Source organism: Cygnus olor, chromosome 12, assembly GCF_009769625.2.
Source record: "Cygnus olor isolate bCygOlo1 chromosome 12, bCygOlo1.pri.v2, whole genome shotgun sequence".
Lineage (NCBI taxonomy): Eukaryota > Metazoa > Chordata > Aves > Anseriformes > Anatidae > Cygnus > Cygnus olor.
In genome coordinates this window covers 2,304,179-2,328,822 of record NC_049180.1, presented here as the reverse complement: position 1 = coordinate 2,328,822, position 24,644 = coordinate 2,304,179, and the positions used below count along the sequence as shown (strand labels likewise).

The window sequence follows — 24,644 nt, the reverse complement described above, 5'->3', positions numbered from 1 at the left end:
TTCTGAAGCAGCCACTATACGCACTACTAAATCAGCAATAGCCTTCTTTTTGTGAATTCTCTAATTGTTCTCAAGAAACAGGCTGAATGTAGTGCCTGAAATTCAGCACCATTGAGTGCAACATCAGCAGGCGTCACCGAAGACTCCCCCTGCTGCTGGGTTTTCTTGGCGGCCTTTCTCAGCTCCATTTTGGGCCCACTTCTTCCCGTTGGTGTCTGCATGTGTGTCAGATGAATACTGTCAGCACCACCTTCTCCTTCAGGAGGGAAATGCGAGCTCTTCCCTCTGCACCCGATCGCTGCAAGCCTTCCCGCAGCCCTCCCACCTGCCCATGTCTGCGCCCAAGCCCCCCGTCACCTCCCGCCACCCCGGCCCACGGAGCATCCCCAGCACACAAGGACACGGGGAAGAGGGAAGCACACCAGAGGATCGCTTTCCCCTTACGAAGTCTGAGATCTTCCTGCTGCTAGGCATTTCTTTAGCTGCGAGCTTCCAGCAGCAGCCTGAGCAGCATCTCTACCCTGCAGCCATAGCCCGGGAACTAGGGCATCGCCTTCTCCTCCTCCCACCTCTTGCACAAAGCTCACCCAGCTTCCCAGCCGCCTCGTTTGTGTTATGCAAAACCAGAAACGGCAGCTTGTTCTTTAAACAGGAGGATGGGGATTGACAGAGGAAGAGATGCTGTGCTTGTAGAGGAACACTTGGGAACCCAGGGCTCAGGTGCACGCGTGGAGAGCGGGTGGATGCAGGATGAACAAGGCAACCTTGTGCAAAATCAGAGGTTTGGAGGCAAAAACCAGCAACGAGAGAGTTGTAATTCAGCTTTCTTTGTTAAAAAAAAAAATCCCAAAACATAAAACAACCCAAACATTTAACAGATTTGTTAACCACAGACATAAAAGAATCAAGAATACTAGAAAAAAAAAATACATTGCAGGAGACATTTTGTTTTACAAGGCAATTTGATTAAGTTACTACTGGCTGACCAGCACTCGGTCAGCTGTGGAATAGCTGTGTTGACAGGAACATAAACATTGTAAATAGCATTTACTGTAGAAGTATTAAGACTAGAAGATATTTACCCTTTAAAATAAATAGAGTGTCATCTACAGCAACATTTAAATTAGTAAAATATTTTTTAAAGCAACCAAATACAACAAAATTGTAAATCAGATCTACATTTTCTTCTGTAGGTTAAAATCTTTTTTTTTTTAACAGAAAAAAAAAAGAACACACAACAGAAATATGAACTTTAGAAGAAAGGTATCACTGAAAAGTCAGATTACTCACTAGAAGTGAATTTCACCCCGGCTTTTATTCCGAGGGCCGGTGCAAGGTCCAGGTACCACCTAAAATTGGCCCTGTGCAGGGCTTTAGGTAGGACACGGAGCCCGCTGTGCCCTTTGAACGAGCCAGGATTTTTCTCTGCGTGTGAAATTCGTCCCAGGCAGGAGACACGGTCGGGTCGCATCCGAGAGCTCCCCGAGCCCCTGCGCCGAGACGAATGTCACCCAATGGGAATAATTTAGGTGCAGGTAGAAAGTCTCTTTTAGGCCACTTAAAAATTAATTCAGTGTTTAAAAAAATACTTTTTTTTTTTTTTTTTCTCATCAACACGTAACAGCTGGAGGAAGCAACACCCCTTCTCTCGCAAGGAACAAGGAACGGGGCGGGGGGGTTAAAAGCAAAGAAAATCCTCTGGACATCGGTTCCTTAGGGGTGACCTAACCTGAGCGACGTTTCCTACCGCCACGTCCCGCGGCGGAGGGCACCCGCACAGCGCTGGGAGCTCCTGGTTCCGCACAGCCCCGCTCACTCTCCTCCCACCCAGCTCCACGCAGGGCACTCGGCTTCCCCCCCCAGCTGCTGGTTCCAGTTCGGACCGTGTAAACCGCGAAACTTGGCGAGCGTGGGCAAAACCAGCGCAGGGTGCAACTCCTCATCTCGTGAAGCGAGCAGAAGAGGAGAGCCCCTTGAGCATCTCTTGATGCTGGGGTCCTGTGGGACGCCCTGACGTGGGTAAGGGCGCCAGAGGAGCTGCAGGAGCTGATTTCCATCGCTGCTGTGCTCCCACAGCTCCCTGGTCGGCAGCCAGATGCCACCAGCTCCAGCCGTGCCGGCCTTCCCGTGGCCAGAGATGCTCGTGAGGCTCCGTGGGCTGACACGAGGTTCCCATTTAGGGCTCCGCCGAGGTCACCACACCGCCAGCAAAACCCAGCACGAGCCCCAGAGGGAACTGGAGCTTCACCCCTGGGCTGCCCTTTCTCAAGCCGCAGCGCGAAGCGTGGCTTCAGCCGCTTCTAAATGGCAAACCTCGCCAGGGCCCGGCGGTCCTGCGCCTTCCCTTTTGATGTCACTGGGAACGGAGTTATGCAACCCGCTGACGGAAAAGCTGGTGTCCCACAAGAACAGCCAGAGCCTTGTGTAAGGAGAGCATTTGGCTGTTTTTGTCTTTATTTTTATTAAAGCCCGAGAACGCTGTAGCCTCGGTTAAAGGCACAGGCACCATCGCAGACCAAGAGAAAACCTGCAGACATCTCGTCCCAGCACTGCGTGGTGGGGAAGAGCTCTGCCCAGACACTGCTGTCCCTCCGGGCCCCGTGGCACAGCCCAGCACGTGGGATGGACCCACAGAGGAGCCCAATTTATTCCCCTACCCGAGCCGCCCACAGGGAGAGCACGTGGAGAACAACAAAGCGGCCTCGCAGGGGCTCCCATCCAGTTGAAGGGTCTTTAAAGTTTGTTCAAGCGACAGAGTCCCTTTGAACTTCGCTGTCCACAGAGGGTGCCGTTAAAAACAATAGCGTGTTTACCAGAACACAGTAGCTGGGATGGCAAACACCGCAAATACTGCAGGAAATATAAAAAAAAAAAAAAAACAACAAAAAAAGCTTCCCCCTGTTTTCGTCCGGGAGCGCTTTGCAGGGCTGGGCAGGGCAGGTCCCCTCGCAGCCTGGGAGGAGGTTTCACAGTTGGGAAGAGGAACCCGCGCCAAGCCGTCGGCTCCCACCCCACTGTTACCAACCCCTGTGGGATGCTATTCCACAAATACCCCTAACAACTGACTGCCCAGGACTCGAAATACTCAAAAACAAGCTGCATCGAAGAAGAGCAATAATGGAAAGGGGATTAGCACAACGACCAACTGCGGGCACGGCAATCACTGGCAGAAAAACGAAGCCACGGCCCCACTGCCACGACAGCTACGGCGAGCTGGGGGCCGCATTTGCAAGAACACTGTAACATGAAATATAGTCACGAGGTACCTCATTTAACTCTAGCTACTGTTGGGGAAGGCAAACGCACGGTCACTGTGGTTGTAGGTGTCCTCTGTGGGGAGGGTTCATCTCCCTTGGTGGGTTGTGCACAGATTACAACAGGGTGACTGATCACAGGCTCAAGAGAGTACAAGCAAACAGTAAAACACCAGAAAAATTCCACATCCAGTTCTGGGAATGATGAGAAACTTTCCGTGAGAAGTCTCTACTGCTCCCCTCGCCCCCAGCGAGGCATCCCATTCCCATTTGGAGGAAAAGAAGCAGCGAGGAGGTCTCCCATTGGGATGGATGCTCTGTTTCCATACCAAAACCCACTGAACACGACCAGCAGACACTGCCGTTCGCTGGTTCGAGTTAAAGCTTTTGCCCCGGACAGCAGATGGTAGCAGCAGTTCCACCCTTTGGAGAAATTGCTCTAGTTGGGTTTTCTTTTTGAAATGAAATTCAGTTTTAACCTTTATTCGTTATCTCCCTAAGCTCTAGCATAAAGAACCCCTCTCTCTTACAGCCATGCCACCGGGCTCTAGTGGAGGGGAACTATCGGCCTCAAAAAATCAGGGATAAAAGAAATCAGGCTTTGAAAGGTGAACTTTGTCCTGAACCAGGCTGAGATCTGAGCTGTGGCCGACCAAATTCAACATCTGCATGATTCCGTGCTGCTGCCTGGTTCAGTTTCTCCCTATACATCTCTTGCCCTGGACACGCTGGCGAGGTCACCACGAAACCTATGACATCAATGCCAGAGCCAGCAGGTTAGTAGTACGACAGGAAGATCTTTAGCAGCAAGTGGAAAACAATCAAAGTTCTTAAAAAGCAAGCAAGCCAGTTAAGGATTTAATTAAGATCAGTTAATAAAAAAATAAATCTCAGTGTGACATCTCCTCTTTAAAACCAGTGTGAAAGGGTCACCAAGAGGATGTTTTTTTATTCACGGTCTTCATCACTGATGAAACTCATTAAGAGATATGCCCAAACCAAGCAATCTCCACGTTTGGGAGACTTGGACCCATTTCTGAGCTCTCTGTGGATTGGACTCGAGTGTTAATCTACATTGGATTGAGGTGCATTTCCTTTGCATCACAAGTTAACTCTGCTGGTATATATTAGCACGGAGAGCCTCTAAATTCAATCCAGGCTCTGCAGGAAACCAGTCCTGAGACCATTATAGCCCCAAAATGTGGAAGGTGAGAGACTGGTTCTTTATCCATGAAACAGGTCCAGCATAAGGAGTGATTTCCAATCACTACCCCGCAAAAACATCTCAGCCTTCAGCTGGAAGAGGATTCCTTGTAAGGAGGGAAAATTGAGCTCAGGCTTTATGGTTCATGACCTTATTTATGCAAATGTCTCTCCACAGGCTCTGAGATGCTCCAATTCATTGCACGTAGGTCCCTGAACAGCCACGCACTGGCCATAACTTTGGGTAGTTCTGCACTGCAGACATACCCAAACCAGCTGCAATTCTCCATAGCTTAACTCATCTCGAGCAGAGCTCTAAATTAATACATTTGTAGTGCAGTCGAGCTGGCTTGGGTATCTCTACACTGTAGTGCCACGGAATAAGCAAAGGTTTTCAGCATGATGATTGTCTCACCTATTCCTGCCTCGAAGCAAAGGTGTGTGCTTGGTGAAGCAATAGCAAAGAGCTGCACGCGGATACTTGTTGGCATAACTGTGGTCATTGTCACACACACTGGAACAGAAGCTGCCACCTGCTATAACATAAATGCCTTTCTTTTTTTTTTGCCAAAGAGCTTCTTAAAAGGACAAAGCATGAGCTAGTACCATTGGTGTCCTTAATGCCTCTTTTCCAAAATGACTCTATGCTAAGAGGAGAATCCAGTAGGAAGCGTTAGCTCTTGGAGGATCCCAGCTTCCAAACAGCTTAGTTTACAAAAATAATATATAGAAAAAAAAAAATCAACAACCTATTTTCTAAAGCACAAGCACAGAGAAGATTTGTAACAGAGACTAGTGCAGCTCACTTGTAGGGACAAGATGCATTGGATTTCCAATTGACTATCACCTCGACTGCAGAGGCATTACGGGCAAACTGTTCAGGATGCCTCCAGTCCCTGCTTCTTAGAGCAAAACAACCTACAGCAGACCAAGAGTAAAGACAGGCTCCAGCCTTTTGGGAATATCCGCCCCTTTCCGCCCCCCAGAGCCGGTTGGTCCCATCTCCCCTGCAGGCACTGGTAACACGGCGTAACGGAGGGCACGGGGACAGGCAACGCAGGCAGTTCCCAGCAAACGAGCCAGGAGAATCCCACCAGAATTTTATCTTTGACATTGGTTTTAGGGGCAAGCGTCAATCACGCTGAGGGCAATGAACAGGGCCACTTGCAGAGCAGAATGGTGCTCATCCCACGCTGGATGACAGCCTATCTACGGAAAACAAGGAGTGAGCAAGCTGTCTTGACCTTCCGCTAACTCGTGCGATTCCCTGGGTTTACTGGGAAGAACTCCGCCCTTGGGCCTGCACCTGACCCAGTGCTAATTCACAGGGCCCCGGGGTTGTTGTTCTGGTGGAGAGCATCCCAGAGAACTGGCTCAATAGCAGGGAGATCGCTTGGATCTGAGAGTTAAAAGCCATGGCAAGGAACCCCAAGTGCTCATTTCAGGAACACAAGGAAAGTCAGACAAGGCTTCCTCACACCATTTCTCTGACACTAATTCTGCTCTGCCTTGTCTCGCCTAAATCACTGCCCGTGGCGCTTCCTGGGCAGAGCCCAGAGCATCCAGCAGCAGGTATTCAGGGGTGTGTGTGTGCGTGTGTGTGTGTGTGTGTGTGTGTGTGTGTGTGAGCGAGCACCAACACCAGCCAAAGTCCTTAAACAACCTTAGCTTCTCAGCCACCCCCCGTGACCAGGTAAGGCGGGTGGGTCAGGCTCAGGACCACCCTGCAGCTGTGTTTCAGCGCACAGCCCCAGCCCTGACACAGGCACCTTTGCACAGCTGGTGATGCTCAAACTGGGCTCGAGAGCAGATCCGCCGCAGCCTGGGGGATGCACAGCTCACTGCTAACTTTAGTTTTAAAAACCCTAACGAGTTACCCTACACAGAACTGAAGTACAGTCCTCAATATCACACACACACACACACAGGCCGACGACTCGCTGCTGCCGGACACGCAGGACCCCTTGGAAGTAACCAGCAGGAATTCCTCTTCCTGGTCCACGTTCGTACCAAGAACTTCTCACGGATGCTCGTCTGCCGGGTTAAAAGGTGGCAACAGGAAGGCTGGAGGAGGCAAGGCAGGGCAGGTGGCATGGTGTCAGACATGAAGCAGCTCTGCCGGGGTGCTCCAATGCCTGGGTTTTCTTTATGAGGGATCAGAAGTGTTTTCTCCTTGTGTCGTCTTAAAATAATATTGTGCGTTTCCTGGAGCTGAATGTCTCTGCTTTTCCTGCTTATGATTCTTGAGGAACCACTTCCATCAGTTTCTGGCACACGGCTGTTGCATTGACTACAGGGGAGAAAGCAAAGTGTGGGTCAAAGAGATTGCACACGGAGGGCCCGACATACATCTTGACTCAGTTCATGACACTTTGCCTCAAAGGGGCAGAGTACACACTTTGGTTCTGAGCAGGATTAGTCCAAATACAATTTAAGAAGTGAAAGCAAATGAACCACAGGCTGCTCTCTACTCATGCCTAGAACTTGAGCATGTAACACTGGGAGCTTCGCTCCTGCAGCAAGGATCCTACACTGCCCCGAGAGGCTCCTGTACTTCTCGACACCAGTTTCTACTTGCACGGTGATATGGTAACTACATTTGGATGCCAGAACTGCAAACACTCCAAAGTGAGTCAGGCACAATAGCAGGAATGGGCATAGAAAATATGAGCTGACAGTTCTCCTTCCGATTTTGAAAACCTTGGCCGTACGTGCACAGCTTCTTTAGACTCCAGAACCTGGGAGACGACCAGCCCAGTGTGCTGAACACAAGGCAGAGTCCACTGCCTCACACCGCCACGCAGGATGGCGTGGGCACAGAGAAGGGAAGGGAAGCATTTTGCTTGTAAGCGTGTACAGGAAAGGTGCTCAACTGGAGTAACTTTGTTTTTCCACCCATTAGTTATGGTGACTGGTATCTAACCACACCTGTGCTTTCTGCTGCTTCATTGTGCATTTGGACACCACTAAACAGACTTGCCAGGTAAAACTAACACTAATTCTAAATACATGCAAGCAAAAATAAACTCAGATTAGTCAGCGGTGATCAAATCATCTGCAACTTATGTATATACCTGTGTTTAAAGTTGACGTGTTTCTAATGGGGCATTTGCAGCATTATCATTCTGTGTCCCCAGACTATTTTCTCCTCAAAAGCTCTTGGTGGTAAAAAATTAATTAATATGATAATTTGCCAACCAGACAGTGCAAAAATGGCTTTTCCAGGAACCGAGCCTAATACTCGGAATAAAAAAACTGAGCGAGTGAGAGAGGGAAAAAAAAGACTAAGGACTGCTGAGCTCTGTTTAATGCCTTTTTCTTCTTCATAAAAAGCACCCAGCTGAGGCTGGACATCTCTGCTCGTCTGCTTTTCTAGGTCAGCCTGTTGTTTGAGAGCTGGGAGACAGATGGTGGAGTTTAGTTACTTAGACAACATGGATTGACTTTCTTGATCGAGGTGTTCAGACAGAGGTTACGTGTCCAAGCACAATCTTTCCATCCCTTCAAAACACACCATGGTGTAGTACCAGCTGTTGGAAAACCTTACACAAAGATAACCTAAAAATTAGCCTCAGAAGAGAAAACATCCAGGAGACATGGGATTTTCTCTTCCTTCTATGCTGCTGTCACATTTTGATGCCAAGGAGAGCTTTGACCGGATCAGAAATATTAGCACTGGCTAAGTGATGAATTGGGACCAATTCCCAACTTAACAGCATTCAAATTTTTGGCCAACTGTGCTCAAACCGTTACGCTGTTATTTCTTTTCCATCCCAGTGCCGCTAGAAAGCTATTCTCTGCTGATAAAGGCCTGACTCTGTGCTTTTACAGGAGGCAGAAGGTAACAAAGGGTTCACCGAGTCATGTTCCACTGCAAAACAACATCCAGCTCGCCAGGAGAAGAAAAAGAAAAAAGGCATTTGGCCCAAACTTTGCAACTATCACAAGTCAAGGTGCATTTTGGGTGCTTGGTAGATAAGGTAATCATCAGGTTAAAACTTGTTAGCATTAAAAAAAATTGATCAGAGCCAAGCCATTGAAGCCTCCACTACACAGATGTAGCCAGTGCTACGAGCTGCAGCACGCTCACCAGGAAGCACTGCTGTTCTTGGAGCAAACCCCAAAGGCTGCACCCTTGCTCTTCCTCGGTAATACTTACAGATGCCTTGGAGAACCCACTTGGGCTTGTTTTGCCACCAGACCCCGAAGAAGTAAACAGGAATCCCACTGAAGATGATTGCAAAGCCAATCGCACATTCTACCGGTGTCATCCAGAAGGAAACAGCAATGAGAAACAAGCAGGCCAGGATGAAGAAAATGGGCAGGCAGACGTTCACCTAAAAAAGAAACCGAAGAATAGGTAAGAACTTATATCAGGGGAACAGGGAAAACTTTCCAGTGAAGTTTTTCCATCCTGGGGAGGGAAGGACTTCATGTTCCTCTGTGGACAGTGCTCCTGTCTGTCCCAGTGCTCTGAACAGGGGCCTTGAACTGGGACCTTGAACTGCCACAGGGTACCAAGTCGGTTAGCACTCTTCAGCAGTCCTGGAGAAGATGGAAGTAGGCTAGCACCTAATGTGCACTTAGAGCAAACCAAAACATGGAGGTGTAGCTTGCTAAGATAGCATGAGCCTTTCTCAGCACAGTTTTTGACGTTCAATTCCATACTTGAATGATTTCTTATAAAAAGCACCTGAACCAACAGCATCAAATTCAGCACCAGCCACAGCACAAGCCTTTGCATCTCGTTTCCCAGGGGACTCAGCTACACTGCTCTGAGCAGGGCATCTGTTGAGAGCACCCTCGGTTTTGTTGTTGTTGTTGTTATAAAAAGGAAAAACCAAAACAACAACAGCAAAACCAAAGGAAACACAGAGTTACTTTGGGAAGGCAGTGATACAGGTCTGTGAGTTTGTTTCTCTCTGGCTCCCTGTTGCCTGGCAGAGACCTGAGCGTGCTCGGGGAGGGGGATGAGTGAGAAACATGCCTTTAAGGAAGGCAGACATGCTTGTGGCTGACATGATCTTGGCCTCCTACCAGACGGGATGCAGTACTGCCAAGCTGGCCAAGGACAAATAGAACAAAGTTCTCGTCTCTTCAGGCGTGGGTTTGTCCGCTTTGTTAAACTATTCTAAGTGAATTCCACAATGGTACAGAGCGTTTCACCGAGAGCCACAGCCCAAAGCTTGGCCTGGGGAATATGTTAGTCACTGAGAGCTTCCTGCTGGGCTGCCCCACCAGAACACCCACAACTCTGCCACCCACAGCATCCTTCGCTCTGATGTTCCCATGGCCACAGCATCTTCATCTCCTGGGCACTGAGTGCACAGATTTGCTTTTGGCAGATTTTGATGCAGCTGGGACACCTGTGTTAGCTTTCCCTGATGGTGACATCCTTGCAATCCCAGTCCCTTTTCCAAACAGGAAAAGCAGCAGTTCTTGCTGCACTTCCCCCGCAGCTGAGAAGGGACTTCCCCAGAGCTGGGGGACTTCCCCCAGCTGAAGCCTCTGAGCCCTCAAACAGCTTGAAACAGCCGTTTTCAAGCTGGCAGGGCCTTCCCTCTGAGCACAAATGAAAAGACCCAACGCAGGGAGGACCTGATGGGCAATTCCCGCACTGCTCTCACCTTGATGGGCCTTTCAAGCTCTGGCTTCTTGTAACGCAGCCACATCATGCCAATGATGGCCAGAGCCACACACAGCCAGTTGAAGAAGCTGAAGAAGTTGATGACTGAGAAGATGTCATTGGAGAAGGCATAGAGCAGGGTCATGATGCACTGCATCCAGAAAAACAAAAGCCATTAGCAAAGGGAAAAGTAGGCAAAACCGCATGTATTATAGCGCTAAATGTGGGAATTTTACAAGAGCTATCTGCCAAGAAAAAAAGCAGGTTGATTTTAAAAAAGAAAAAACTTATTTTATGCTATTTTGGTGCCTGGAATGATTTCAAAACAGAAGTGGAATATAAAGATATGATGGGAAGGAAAAGCAGAAATGGCTGTGTTTGGAGTCCCTCTCGGAATACTCTGATGGGATCGTGTCCCCAGTGCTTTTCTCAATACCAGGTCAATGCTTATCATCACAGAGCCAGGTGCTTACCGTAAAGACGAGGGATGGCACAGGAGTGAGAAGCCGAGGGTGAATCATAGACAGAATGGAAGGCAAGTGTCCTTCTCGGGATCCAACGAAGAACAGCCTGAGGTGAGGGAGACAGAGCAGTTATCACCACTGCAACCTTTAGCCCAAGGCTGGGGTTTGTCTTCTACACAAAACAAGCAGGGACAGCTCAAGATCAGCCTAGACAGTGCTGAGGCAGCAAGACTCAAATGCCCAAACTCCAAGTTTTCCACCTTAGTGTTGCACTGCATGATGCCAACTGTGCCTTCTTTTGGTAGTCACTGGTTAGAGTGGGGCCCTCCAGGATGAGCCCCTGACACGGGGTTCTGCATGTATGCACACCGGGAAATCTCTGCCTTAGAAGGAAGGCTGGAGATGGGTGAGGAACGCAAGAAATCATACGTTTATATCCTCCTTTCCAGAGCGAACAATTAAGTGACTTTCCTAAGATAACCCAGGAGATGTCTGTCAGACCTGGAACCTCCTCAGTCCTTGCCCTGCCCCATCCTTCCTCCCCATTCTGGAGGAATTCTCAGTCCTGAAGTTTCGTAAGTTTCTGGTTTTCATTAAAACCATTTTTTCAGGCAATGTCGCTGAGGTTCAAGCCTGTGTTTATGTTCTAATAACTTCAACAGGACTTTGCCCAGAGGACAGAAAACTAAGACCACTGCAAGGCTTTCTTTTAAACTGGATATGATTTTAAAGCCTTTTTTTTTTTCTTCCATCATTCCCCACATGGCCTCCAGACCCTTTAGACTTTGTGTCTACCCACAGCCACTCTTCAGAGGACACTCATTCCAAACCAAGAGGCATTAACCACTGCTTGTAAACAAATGCCACAAAACTAAGCAAAAAAAAGTACCGGGAAGAAGTGAAGAGAGATCCATTAACGGATCCAAAGCACGATAAGCCAACAAAGACGGGTATGATCCAGGACATGACGCCAAGGTGGTAATTCCCGAAGTCCTAAACAGGAGGGGCAACAAGACAGTCCCGTCACACCCGAACACCCAAGAGAACTCACAGCTGCCTAAAGAAGTTTAACATTTGCAGAAATCTCAACAATTAACATGGTTTCATAGCTCAAGCTATTAAGGATTTTTCCAGTTCGCCATTTGCTGCTCATCCTTCCTCAAAAGCATTTTATAGAATTGCAAAAAAACAGCAGAAAGCCTTTCCCTCAGGGTCAGGAGACAAGATTTATTGGAACAGTTGTCCAAAAGCTCAAGACCAAATGAAAACTGCGAGCAGATTCAGCCATTCAGATATTGCCAACTGCACGTGTGGAGCTGAGTAAGGACACTGGGACACAGCTCCTTATAAACGCAGTGACCCAGAGCCATAGTTTTATGTCACAGACTGACCCCACATTGCTTCACTGCAGTTTCAGGCCATCATAATCATACTGATTTCGACAGACGTGCAAAGTAACACAAGCAGAGTACCACAACGCAGGCTGGTATCTCCAGTAACTCCCCCCAGCGTACTTGCAGGCTGGAGCTGGAGCTCTGCCCTAATCTGAAGGGTGGAATGCTGTCACCTGATGGCCCAGACCAACTTACCCTGGACCGGGAGATTCCCCCTGAAGCACTGAACAATCCTGGTCACACTCCGTTTGCAAGGTCATACCATGCTGCTCACTTCTGAAGCAATCAGGATTTCTGACCACAATGCCATTTTAATTAATAGAAGTACTGTCTTTCTCTCTTAATTAAAACAAGGAAGATACAGAGAGAGAACAGTCTAATTCAGTATTGACTGAGCGACCTTTTCCCATAAACATCATGCTCTGGTAACTGATGGTAAGTCATGCAGCCAGCAGCAACCTTGCGTATTTACGAATGAAGAGCAGTGCTACCTGACCATCCACCCTCACTATTGCGTGAGATTAATCCATCTTGGTAGCATGCTGTTCTTCCCTGCTCCCGTCACAGTTGCTCTTTATCTCCTGTCATTTTTTTTTTTTTTTTTTTTTTTTTATAAGCAGCCATGACCACCGTGGAACAACCTAGGAGATGTATGCAGAGATTGCAAGTCTGATTTGAGCAGCCCTGAAAAACAGATGAGTCATATCAGAAATGCACCTATCTTACCACGGCCACGGCTTCGGACGTCAGCATCTGGTCCGTCGACAGGGTTGTGAAGTAAGCCAAGTTTGTCAGCACATAAACCAAAGTGACTACAGGTAGTGAGATGATGATAGCCAGAGGCAGGTTTCTAGGAAGAAAATATAAATTGTAATGGAGCTCTGCAGTTCAGAGGAGAGCCACTGATGCCAGGGAATGCTAAGGGCTCGTGCTGCAGCCCTTCTGCATTCACTTAAAGTTGGCATGAGCCATTCTGCTCCTCTTTGGCTCTTCAGCTTACACAGTTTCTCAACCACACTCTTCTCCTCCAGGAGAGGAGAAAATGCCCACACGGTGATAGCCTGGAGGGCTGACAGATGTAAAGTGAAGGATTATGGCAGAAGGGACTTTTTACATGGAGAGACTCTGGGTGTCTGGGCAAGCACCAATCCAAGACCCCTGAAAAGGCAATCAATTGAAAATAACCCCCCATGTCTCTTCCTAGCTAACAGCATTAGCACGTACATTCTTCTGGACAAGACAGAAGTGTTTGTGCTGGTGGCTTTCTTGTGGGAGACGGAAAGATCAGGGACTGATTTTAGGCTCTAGGCAGTTTTTCTAGGCTCTAGGCTCTAGGGCAGTTTTTAGGCTCTAAGCTCTGTGCAGCTGCTTGGACTGATGAATTTCAAAGCAAGTGAGTTCAAACACAAGCTGAGTGGGTCTGTAAAGATGAGGCTGTGTTGGTACAAATTTGCCTTTCCCAATAGCCTAACCTCATTTGTGAGCAGAAACTGAAAAAGGAAAGCCTGCTCAATTCTACATATAATTGGTCCAGTGGAGGTCAAAGCCACTGGAGGTGAGTCAAATACCACGACCACATTCAGAAGACAAGAAAACAATTGCAAGCTGCAAAAACTTTTTATAACTATGTTCGTCAAGGAAAGAACGTGTCAAATCTTAGACTTCCCAGTAAGCACTAATCACTGCCAGGGTCAGCCAGGAAGGGGCTCTTGCACAACCGATCCCAAAGCCCATGCTGACAGAAGGACTGCACCTTCCCTACAAGCAAAAGCTATTTTTCACTCTGGTGTGGCACATCTTCATCTCACCAGGTCCCCTTGCAAAACTCTAAAAGGCACGAGCAGTGCAGAAGGCGGCCTAATGCTTGACAGAAAAGGAAGAGCACATGACAAATACATGTACGTGCAAACACTGCTGGGGGAGTTTACACAAGATAGTAATAAAGCTGTAAGTGCCTCTTCCTCGCCTGTAATTCAGAGAGGTGCCATGCCAAGGAAATAGGGCTTTACAACAACAGAGATAATATCAGCAGTACAGGAAAGCTGTGTAAGCAGCAGCCCTTCTCATACAAAGATTACTATTCCCCTTCCCCTAATCCAGGGAAGAACAATGCTATTAGCCTATCTAATTTTCCATTTCCCTAGAAAGAGATCTTGGCTTCTGGGCTGATTAGCAATTTGTTACACGCACAAGACAGCCACAAGGAAAGGCCTTCCCAAGAAAAACAAGTTTTCCTCCCACGGAAATCATCACAAGACCCACACCTACCTGTAGGGATTTATCATCTCCTCTGTAACAAAATTCAAGTAATTCCTGTAATTGAAAAAGAACAGTGATAAATTCTGGTTAGTCCATGAGTAAAGGAAAGCCTTCATCTTAAATGTCTGCGAGGGAATTTTGGGTGGGGTAGAGAGACCCAACCTTGCTGAAAAACTTAGAATGGGCGATGCCTAGTTCAAGATCTACAGCACAAAACCTGCAAAAGCACAAGCCCTGGACTGTGCTGGTGGATCTAGCACACCATGCTGCCAGCTTCCTTGCAAGAGGAGAGGTGGCTGCAGGCTAAAAGCTGGGCCCACGAGCGACAGGGTCACCCTCCAGGCAACGCGGATGGCTGCAAGTAGCCTGTTTTCACTGCAAATGGAGCAGGCTCCTTGAGCTTGGAAGTGTTCAAAGGGGCTGACAACAAAGTTCAGTTTGGTGCTGTCAGAGGTGGACACAGCAGTCTCTGCTTTGCAGTACCTCATCTGTTGGTATGCAGCAAATCTCTCCTCTATAAGATAAAACCACCCTCCTGCTTTTTTTCTTAGTATCACCCAGGAGATAAACCGAGCAACCCATAATCTACTGCCTCTTTTAAATCCCACGATCACTGCCACTTCTTTGTGCTTCTCTAACTTGGCTGGAAACTGCATGTGAAGAATGACTATTTAAATTACTGGGCAAACCCAGGGCAGCTAGCTGCCTCTGCTCTGGTAACAAGAGATGGAAGGTCCTGGATCACATTCTTCCTGTAAATGCTATCTAGGGACAAAAGGAACGACCTACAGCATTTAGCACTAAAAAAAGGAAGAAGACTGCATCTTACCACCCTCCATAGGCAAAAAGACCGCTGTACAAAGCTAACACGATGTTCCCCACGTCCACTTTCGTGCCTTCAAAGGAGTGCTCAGGGGTCAGGCTTGTCACATCACCTGCAGAGAAGCAAAACAAGAAAGGACTGCTGTTAGACACTTGGTTATCGTGCTGATGCATTTTGGGTTGTGTCGAAGAACACCTGCACTCATTTATATTGTGCTGATTCCTCCAGTTTTACAGTGATTAATTCAGCCAGTGTAATGCACCAAATAATCAGGCCCAAATACACCATCTCGAGCAGCCAGCCGTTAACAAGTACTCAAACTTTCTCACACGGCACCGTGCTATCACCAAGGTAATCTCCCAGATAGCCCCCTGCAAAAAAACACATTCTGGGGACCTTCCGGCTGGAAGATGCTATGCAAACAGATATTGCCGCATTGTCTTCTCAACTGAAAGCTGCTTTCGTTCGATAAAAACCCAGGATTTCCTCCAGCCACCTGATAAAGCAGAGGGTTACGGCAGTCCCTTTGATTGTGGGAAGTTAGATTTTTCAGAGCTCGAATATCTGAAGTTAGCTTCTTTAGGGCTCAAGTATCGAAAGTTCCTGTTATGTATCTGCTTTTGAAATAAAAAGCCATAAATAGAGGTCCCAATTGTACATTTGGTAAGAAGTCTCCCAGAGCAGCCAAAGGTTTATTTATTTTGCTTTAAAATGCCCTGCGGTTGTTTTGTTCCCTGCCTTTTGATGTGGAGCCTCCGTGCGCGCCTGGCTTGGCGAAGTCACCCTCCCTTCCGCAGAGGCAGCGCTCGCTCCCCTTGGTGAGGAAGGAAGGGGAGCGAGGCAGGGTTTGGTACCACAGGTCTGCACCCAGGGAGCCCTCTCACAGCCCATGTGATTCCTCTTAGGGCACAGATCTTTACTAATCACCCAAGCAACTGCATCACATGGCAGTCAGCAGTGTCTGGAGCTTAACCCTTCATCTCTTAGCGCATGGTATCCTGGACTCTCATCTGGGGAAAGAAAAGGGATAGTAACAATACAAGGCATTTTTTCCTCAAATGGCACTTTCCTTCCCTGTCACACTGGGAAGTTTCACCCCTCTGTGCTGCTAAGAGCTGTTTGCAGATGCTGGGTAACATAACACGGATGCGCAGACCTTTTACCACGCGGCATTATGCTCCTAGCAGGGGGAAAGGGCTGCAACACTGCTGGAGCATCCTTCCATCCGCGGGGCTTTGCGAGGCACTGCTCCAGATCTGTGCCCGTGACACAGAGCAGCCCTGCACGCGTGGGAGAACTGCATCTCGTCTTTCACCCTCTCCCCCTGTCCCTCAGGCTCTGTTCCCCATCCTTTCCATCGCTCCTCTTCACCTCATTTCTCCCTCCTGCTCAGTCCTAACCAGGGCTCTGAATCCTCCTTCCCCCGCACGTCCACGGTTGGCAGCAACAGTATGAAAATAGCAGATACAAAACCAAGGCAGCGGGCAGAGGAAAATACAGTAACTGAGATAAAACACTGATGTGACTCGTCTAAAATCTGTCAAGAAACTGATAGAGGCTACAAAGCAGGGCCCAGCTGCCAGTGCTTGAATGAAATGAGGTACTGAAACAGGAGAGCTGGGTGGAAACACAAAGAGACTGATGCAATGCTGCAAGTTTGACCTTAATTCCTGGCTTACAGGTTCAGATATATAATCTTAATTTAGCATTAATGCCCTGGCCTGGCTCTGAACAACAATGCTGAGCCGGAGGTGGGAGTGCATGGTATCACTTTCTGCTTGATCCCTCAGCCTCAGCTTTCCTTAGTTTATTTTCTGCACCTCCTGAATAATTACCAGTCTAGTTCTTTCCAGGTCTTTTGTTATGGGAATAAGATACACTTTTCATTAACAGTGATTATAATTAGTTACTGGAATCATGCACAGATGGTCTGGGAGGGCAGGAGAGATCTCCAGGCATTTCAGACACCCCCTCGGGATGTCTCCTCTCAAAGGTCTGCTCGTGCTCTGCCACTGACCCAGCTCTCACTGGGACCAAGAGATCACCACCTCTACCAAACCAGGAGGATCACCCGAGGCAAGGGATCACCACCTTCACTGACCCTGGAGGAGCCAGGGCACAAACAGCATCACCCCCTGGGGCCAGACTTCCACTTCTTGTCCTCAGCTGGACAACAACTTCCACCAAAAGCCTCTATCACAGAGAAAAGCTCACGGAGAAACCTGTTCTGTCTTTTGATGCATCTGCAGGTTGTGCTCTGTCTTCCCAAACCTCGCACAGAAGTTGCGTGCTGCGGCCACCAAGGAAGGGCTGAGCTGCTGCTCTCACGCAGCTGGCCAGGAAGGGAGGAGAACATCACCCGAAACCAGACTGAGGAAGTGCCAGCCACGTGGGGACAGCAGGCGTCTGTAGCATCTGTAGCCTCTGGGCGAGGAAGAGTCCACGCCTGGCTCGGTGGCCTGCTGAGCTGCACAGACGTTTGGCTGTGCGTCGGGACAGTCTGCCTCCGGGACACACAACCAAACAGAGAAAATGGAGCATGGAAGTGGCACTGGAGTAAAGAAAGAAAAACAAAGTCTGATTGTTTCATTGCACTGTGGGTGGGTGAGGTGGTGGCTGGATGCAGGGGCAGATGGGTGGGACGTAACAACTACTCACACGCTTCTTCCTAACGTGCACCCAACCCGTCTCGCTGCAGCCCCCGGCCCAGGGGTGCTGAATGATTAAATAACCGGAGGAACTGACATCTTCCTGCTCCAAAAGAATGAGCTCTTATTCTCAGGTCCACGATGCCTCTTTGCCACAGCTTTTGTTCCCTTCACGCTTTATTGCTTCCTGGTTGCATGGCAGGAGCCTGGGCTCCTTACCAAGCCTGCCCTGAGATTACGTCTCGGCTGAGCAGCCATCCCCTCCTGCCACCGCTACAAAGCCCTGTCCTGCCCTGCCCACCAGCAGATCACCAGAAAGATAATCATTTGTGCCTGCCGGCTCACAGACATAACTAGCACCACATTACACATCTTGGGGCAAAAAAACAAACACCCAAAAAGCCAACAAAGTCCAGCACCTATGTCAGAAAGCTATGCCAGATGTCTCCCTGCTTGGGCTGCACTGTAAAATACAGTGGGTAAGCTCTGAGTGTGCCCACACCTGGCCCTGACCTCCACCACGTCCCCCTTGTTCTTACGCTCACCCCCAGGTGATTGCTCTTTGCCACAGCTGGAGACTGGGGACACTGGGCTGGATGGTGCCGCATGCTTGTCTCACCTCCCTTCTCATATACGAGCACTTAGGAGGTCCTGCTGTTCCAAACGGAGGCACGAACTTCTGCTCCAGACAGACTCTCTCCATCTGCCTCTTTCAAGCCTGAACGTTCCCAGCTGAAGCCTCCAGACAGACCTCGGATCAAATCAGCGGTAACAAATTTGCAGGCGGGACTGCCAAGTACGGCTTCAACTGCTCCCACAGAGCAAGGGGGTTGTCAGCGAGCATATCCCGGCCCAACGGGATGTTTTTTTTTTTGTTGTTTTTTTTTTGCTGCGGGCAAAGACGAGCTCTGCTCATCCTCCCGGGCTCCCGCATCCGCTCCGTGCCACGCTGCTGCCGCCGGCTCTGCAGACAGCTGCCGCCGCTCTCCAGGCAGTGCCCTGCCCGTGCCTGGCACCCTGGTGATCTGAAACCTGGTTTGAACTGGCTGTTCAGCTGCACTCTGCTCTACAATTAACCAAATTAAAGTAACAAGCTCTGACATAAACCCCATTTGCTGATCTTGCCAGCTGCCAAGACTCTGGTAATTGCGCCAGCGAGCGATGGGTCACCTGGGGCCTTCCTGCGGGAGGGACCTATTTCAGGCCATGCGCGGCATGTTCAGACCCTCTCTTTGAAAAATGTTTCATTTGCGCCTCAGTCGTGTCCGTTCCAGTCTTAATAGCAAAGCAATCTTCTATTGCAGAAAGCCGTTAATCATAATTAAGGATTTTTAACTTGCCTGAACGGCGAGGAGAGGGAACACAGCCAGCGAGAGAACTCGGCAGGACAGGGGGTGTGTGGTGGGGGCATTCGGCGCGTCTCCCTCATGGAGGAAACGGAGCCAGAGAAAAATGTGTTGTATGTACAAAAAAGAAAACCCAAAGGAGAAGATCCACTCAGCTGTTGAGCCACTTCCTGAGAAAAGCAGTGAAAGTTCAAGTGACTGAGTCAGAAAAACAAGACAAGAAGGAGCTCGCAGGCGCCAGGGTTAGGAGAGCATCTGCAGCAGCTTGCAGCTTCCCAGGACGTGCCCACTTGGTAGTTTACAGAAGTTGTTTGCTTCTCTCCGATCGCTGTTGCTGGCCTTCATGCTCTGCACGCAGCTCTGCATTACATAGTTTTGTACAGCAGCTTTTAAACTTGGGCCCTGTAGCAGGCGAGTTTATGGGTGTCTGCTAACGGTCTGAAAGACACCTCTGGAAACCCTGGACCAGCAGAGAGTATCCAAGGAGGAGCCAGAGCTCCTGGGATACATTTCTGATTCTCATCACGGGCTGTGGACTGGTTATAGCACCTCTCGTTTCAATTGCTTCCTTCTGTTTTATGGAAAAATGCCTCTCCTCCCAGTGCTTTGTAAACACCATTCACAAAGAGCTATTATTTCTCCTTTGGGCTGAAGCTGAGGGTCGGTGCTGCTGGATTCACTGCCCCACAACACCCTATCAGGTCTATCACAGACCTCAAGGCGTTCAGGGAGTCCAGAGTCTGCAAGAGAGTTAGCTGTTCTCTGGAGCTGTGTGCATACGCTAACAGGAGTGGGAGAGGACACCCCCCACTCACCTTCCTAAACCAAAGCATCATACCTTGCTCTACACGGGAATTTGCCTGCATCCACTAGCTGCAGACAAAATCTTCCTGAGAAGCTTCTGAAAGCTGAGGAACCAAGATCTTGAGCTTTCCAGCTCCTCCTTTTGCAATGGTCCACCAGAGCACAGCTCGAGCCAGGCAAGTTTTATTTACCTTTCCTACCTCCTCTGCATCTTGCTGATATAACCAGAATTGCTTCTACCCTCCTCCTCCTGGGCAAACACCTCCTGGATTTTCACAACCTCCGTGTCCGCCAGCATAACGTTTGCTGATGAAACATAATAAGCAGACCCACGAGCAGTGTTACAAGCCCTGGAGTGAGGCTGAACTGCAGGCAGCCAGGTGCGCGGCACAGAACATCCCATGCCTTGTCCAGCAGCCAGAAAATTGAGGCAATGCAGAGACCCTGGAAGAACAGGGTCGCTTTGATCCTCAGCACAGCATGGAAAGGTATTTCCTAAATGCCTCCTTGTCCACCCCTATCAGCGCAGATGAACAGCAAGGTGCTAACCCTAAACAAACCACCCACTGGGTTTCCAGCCACTTGCCATAAGCTTGGTTTTTCTTTGCTTATTTGCACAATCGGTTCAATCCACATCCATAGAAACTCGGGATTGAGAAGGACAAACAAAACTGAGCCACCTGACCAGGCTCTAGAGAAGGCAAAGAGGGGCTAAATAGAGCCAAACAGCTTGATGTGCAAGACAGCCAAGAACATTTGGGCAGGACAGATCACCAGCATGTCACCCAGACCTCCTAGCATCAGAAATTAAGGCTGTTAATTGCAAGGCCATTAACAGTGCGAAAGGGTCAGTATAAAAATGCAGGCAGAAGAATGCATGCAGGCACACACACGACTGCTGACTGCATTGATACCCCTTAGGCATCAAGGAGTGCTTCTGCTGTACCCGAAGACTTGAGAGAGGGAGAGGACACCCGGACAGAGATGCAAAGAAGCAAACTGCAAATACCAAAGTATTAGCTACTCTCTAGATAAATACGTCTGCATTGCTGGGATAGCTGCACTTGGAAAACTGAGAAGTCAACAGAGCCTCTCGTGGCAGCTGCCTTAACACCCACCCAGCTCACAACAGGAGAGAGCAGGGTGCCCTGTGGCACGTGTAAGATGCACTCCTCAGGCTCCAACACAAGACACCTACCTTCATCCCTCCCAGTATTTGGCAGTTCCTTCAAAATAACCAACGTGAGCAACATGTAACGTGCTACATCCACAACACCTTGGAATAAAAGCTTTTCAGATGTCAAGGCACATTTTTACCCTGAGGAGTTTACGCAGCTATGAACCTCCACATAAGATACTAAACAGTTCACATTGTCATTACTAAAACCCAAGCTTTCAGGGCGTGCAGAAAGATCCACTCAAGCTTACAATGATCACAACATGCAGCACAGGTCATTGACTGCTTCTGCATTTTGTTGCCGCTGTTGTTGTTTGTTGTCATTAAATGCATTTTATTTAGTTTTGGACAGGCAACTTCACACTTGTGAAACACTAAAGCCCCAGCAAGCTGAACTCTATCCTTGAATCTGTAATTGCCAAGAATTTTCTGGGCAGAGCGGGCAAGAAACAAGTTGGCTGAGCAGAAACGAAACACCAAACCAGAACAGGCAAGCTGCATAACACGAACCTGCCGTGCCCACCTGGCCCCAGCATCTGAATTCACCTTTGGCTGGAGATGAAATCCAAGATTAGAGAGCGAGAGGCCCATAAAACATAATTGTGTTGTATCAGCCCTCCAGCATTAAGATGCCTGATTAATCTCCAACATGTACTTGATGTGATTTAGAGGTGCAGAATGCTGGCAGCTTTCCCAGCTTCCTTGTTCATGCCCTCCTTCAGCACAGGCTTCCACTTTCCGTGCTCTCCGCTAACAAGCGGGTGAGTAAGGGAAGCTATTGTGCTCTTCTTCAAAGCTTACTCTTAGTAAAATATTTTTTCGGAATTATGAAATACGAATTTCTGAATGCCAACGTAACAAGAAACAGCACGGGCAGCTGCAGGGCACGCTCTTCTTGCAATCTTTTGTGCACAAGCCTCAGCCCCAACTTGTAGGGACACAATCAAAAGCTGGAGGAACGTTTACTAACCATAAGCTTTGCCTCATCTCTGCCAAAGAGGATCTACAGTGCAAGTTAACCATGATCCAACCGGGTGAACACCCATCTGGTTTGGTTTTGGCCTCCAAATGCATCTCAAACACCTACAGCTCCACCACCAGAAGATTCCCATGTCCTGGGTTGTGTCCTAGAGCCATCCCTTGGGTGAGCTGCTCCCTCCGAGCATAGACAGCGATGCAGCAGCCACCCTGCTGCATGCAGAGACACCGCTGCATCTAACTTCAGCTATTAAAAAAGTGGGTCGTGACTGATGTGGCAGAAAATGAAAAAAAAAAATCACTTAAAAACAAACTCCTAAATACTGATTTGCTGTTCAGATTCATTCTTGGGTCTACCCTAGGAACGTGAGAGGTTATGAGAACTGGTCAAAAGAAAACTTGTGGCAGATTTCTTTAGCTATGCTAAGTACTTAGCTCTTTCTAAATGTCTGAGTGACAAAGTGTAGGTACACAAGAAAGACAATTCAGACAATGACAACACTTGTTTTCTCCTAGTATCTGTGCGTGAGAGGCTTGGAGTAGCCTAACATTTTGATTACTAGCCATGAAATGCAAGTTCTGTCATTTCAGCAGGACCCCTCAAGATAAATCCTGCCCTCTAAGCTAAGAGCTGTATTCCCTCCTCTGTTGTTTGCTGAATTTATCTGCTCAGTCCTTGGCTCTTGAGACAGATTTGGCTCAAGTGGCTTTTCTTGGACATTCAACTGATGTTGCCACTGGCAGCAGAGAAGAAAACCTCAGAGGAAAGGAAGAGGGAGTAAACTCCCTCAGGTCTTAATCACAGGATTAGCCACACACACACACACAGCAAAAAAAAAAAGTTTGGATAAGGAACTAGCAAAATAAACCTCACAGAGAAAGAGATGAAATGGACTTGTTCTAGGAAAAGGATTTGAAAACGGAAGTACCACCCAGATGTGCATACACACACACAGCACCAAGATGTTGCTTTGCAGCTGGAGTACTTAGATGGCATTTTTATTAGGCTTCACAGACATGCGAAACACATTCATTAATGACTGAATGGTTGAATCTTCATTCCTGCATTTTTAGAAACCCTCCCATGCTGAGTTTAAAATTTGCCAGCCAGAAGGACATCTCTAAATACCCCTTTACAAAGGGCAAAAAATATCGGTAGGGGAGTGTGCCAGTGCTGGCTAATATTACACACATCAATTTAAAGAAAGGGCAACATGAAAAGCAAGATTCCCTGCCTAGTCAAAATTCTCCATGGCAAACGTCTGGAGTTAAACCTGCCTGCTATGTCCTTAATTCACCTCGTGCTTGTTCAGCAAACGCAGCTCTGCTGGCCTCTGACAAGCACAACGAAGGGAGCTAGACAGACAATGCTGACTGTTGCCATCAAAACAGGCACTTGAGGCACTGCAGACAAGAAATTTAAGATCAGAAATCAGGCATTAGGAGGGAAAAGGGACAATAAGCTCAATAAAAATAATTGAGTGTTAAATTTTGTTTCCTGGAGTCCCAAAAGCCCCCCTTTTTTTTAAACAGAACTTCTGGCCAGGAGTCACAGTGAGGTCTATAGCCCAGCACTGCGCAGCAGCCAGAAACCTCACTGCTTGTGCTGCTCAGGGTTAGATACATGTTCAAGGAACCCTAAAACATCAACAACAAAAGAAGGTAGACTATTCCTTTAATTCTGATATATAAAAAAAAAAAATCTAGAATCATATATCAGAACTTTTGCTGAATTTCCTTACATATAAGAAGCACGAGTGCATCCTTAAAGATCAGCATGTTTCTCAATGGTTTCGTTCCTAGGTGACTTTGCACCATGACCTGCAGGGTGATTTGGGTATGAACAGCACTGCTGTGGACCCAACCACACACCTGTGTGTCGCATCCAGCAGAAACAACCCTAAAACCTGCACGGTCACCTTCCAAACCGGCTGCGCTGTCTGGTCCCAGGCATCCCAACTTCCAGCTGAGTCCCGCTGCCTGCTCACCAGGTGGTCAAAAAATACAAGAGAAGGCTGGGCAGAAGGCAATCTGAGAGCTGCTAAAACACAACAACAAGCAAAAAAAAATCCTAGTTCTTTCTAAGAGTAGAGTGAAAAAATGCTGATCCAGTCTATGCCACAAGTTATTTATACTATTTGGGTGGTACAGACTGGAGGGCTGTCCAGATGGGGGTACAAATACAAGGTTTTACACACTAATACGCTAAGGCTGGGACACTGAACTTTTAAAGCACCACAACTTCAGTCACACAAAGGCTTTAAAAAGTTTAACTTTTATATTAGTGAAATAATTGCGTCCTAAGTGGATCAGTTATACCGAGTCAACCCTCAAGAAGTTGAAAGGCTAAGTAGGAAACCAATTTCTCCCGTCCTTTTGAGGGCATGAAAGAAGATATGAAACAGCTGTCCGCAGAAAGATCATAAGCAAATCCTGTGTTCTGTGTGGTAATATTGCCACATACTTCTTTGTCTTGAGATGTTATTGCTTTTTGGAAAATAATGAAAATGTTCAATGGAAAGATAACAAGAAATAAAAACAACAAAAGCTGAAGGCGGAAGGTCAATGCAGAGAAGGACATACTTCTGTGAAGTCTCAGAAGTTTCCACATTTGAGCAAGAAACTGTGGTATTGCTCCTCTGTTTATGGATACTGTAAACACAAAACA

The 24,644-nt window shown here is 48.1% G+C and overlaps 1 protein-coding gene across 1 annotated transcript in view; it reads right to left on the bottom strand.

Moving 5' to 3' along the window:
* Nucleotides 1–1,220: 1,220 nt before the first annotated feature.
* Nucleotides 1,221–24,644, bottom strand: part of SLC7A5 (solute carrier family 7 member 5) — a 39,953-nt gene continuing 16,529 nt past the window's right edge. Inside the window, exons 3-10 of the mRNA XM_040571278.1 lie at nucleotides 15,030–15,135; nucleotides 14,210–14,254; nucleotides 12,668–12,791; nucleotides 11,437–11,540; nucleotides 10,557–10,653; nucleotides 10,085–10,234; nucleotides 8,617–8,794; nucleotides 1,221–6,747 (exon numbers count right to left, since the gene is read on the bottom strand). Coding sequence (XP_040427212.1) covers nucleotides 6,692–6,747; nucleotides 8,617–8,794; nucleotides 10,085–10,234; nucleotides 10,557–10,653; nucleotides 11,437–11,540; nucleotides 12,668–12,791; nucleotides 14,210–14,254; nucleotides 15,030–15,135 — 860 coding nt within the window. The 3' untranslated portion in view covers nucleotides 1,221–6,691. The remainder of the gene's footprint in view (nucleotides 6,748–8,616; nucleotides 8,795–10,084; nucleotides 10,235–10,556; nucleotides 10,654–11,436; nucleotides 11,541–12,667; nucleotides 12,792–14,209; nucleotides 14,255–15,029; nucleotides 15,136–24,644) is intronic.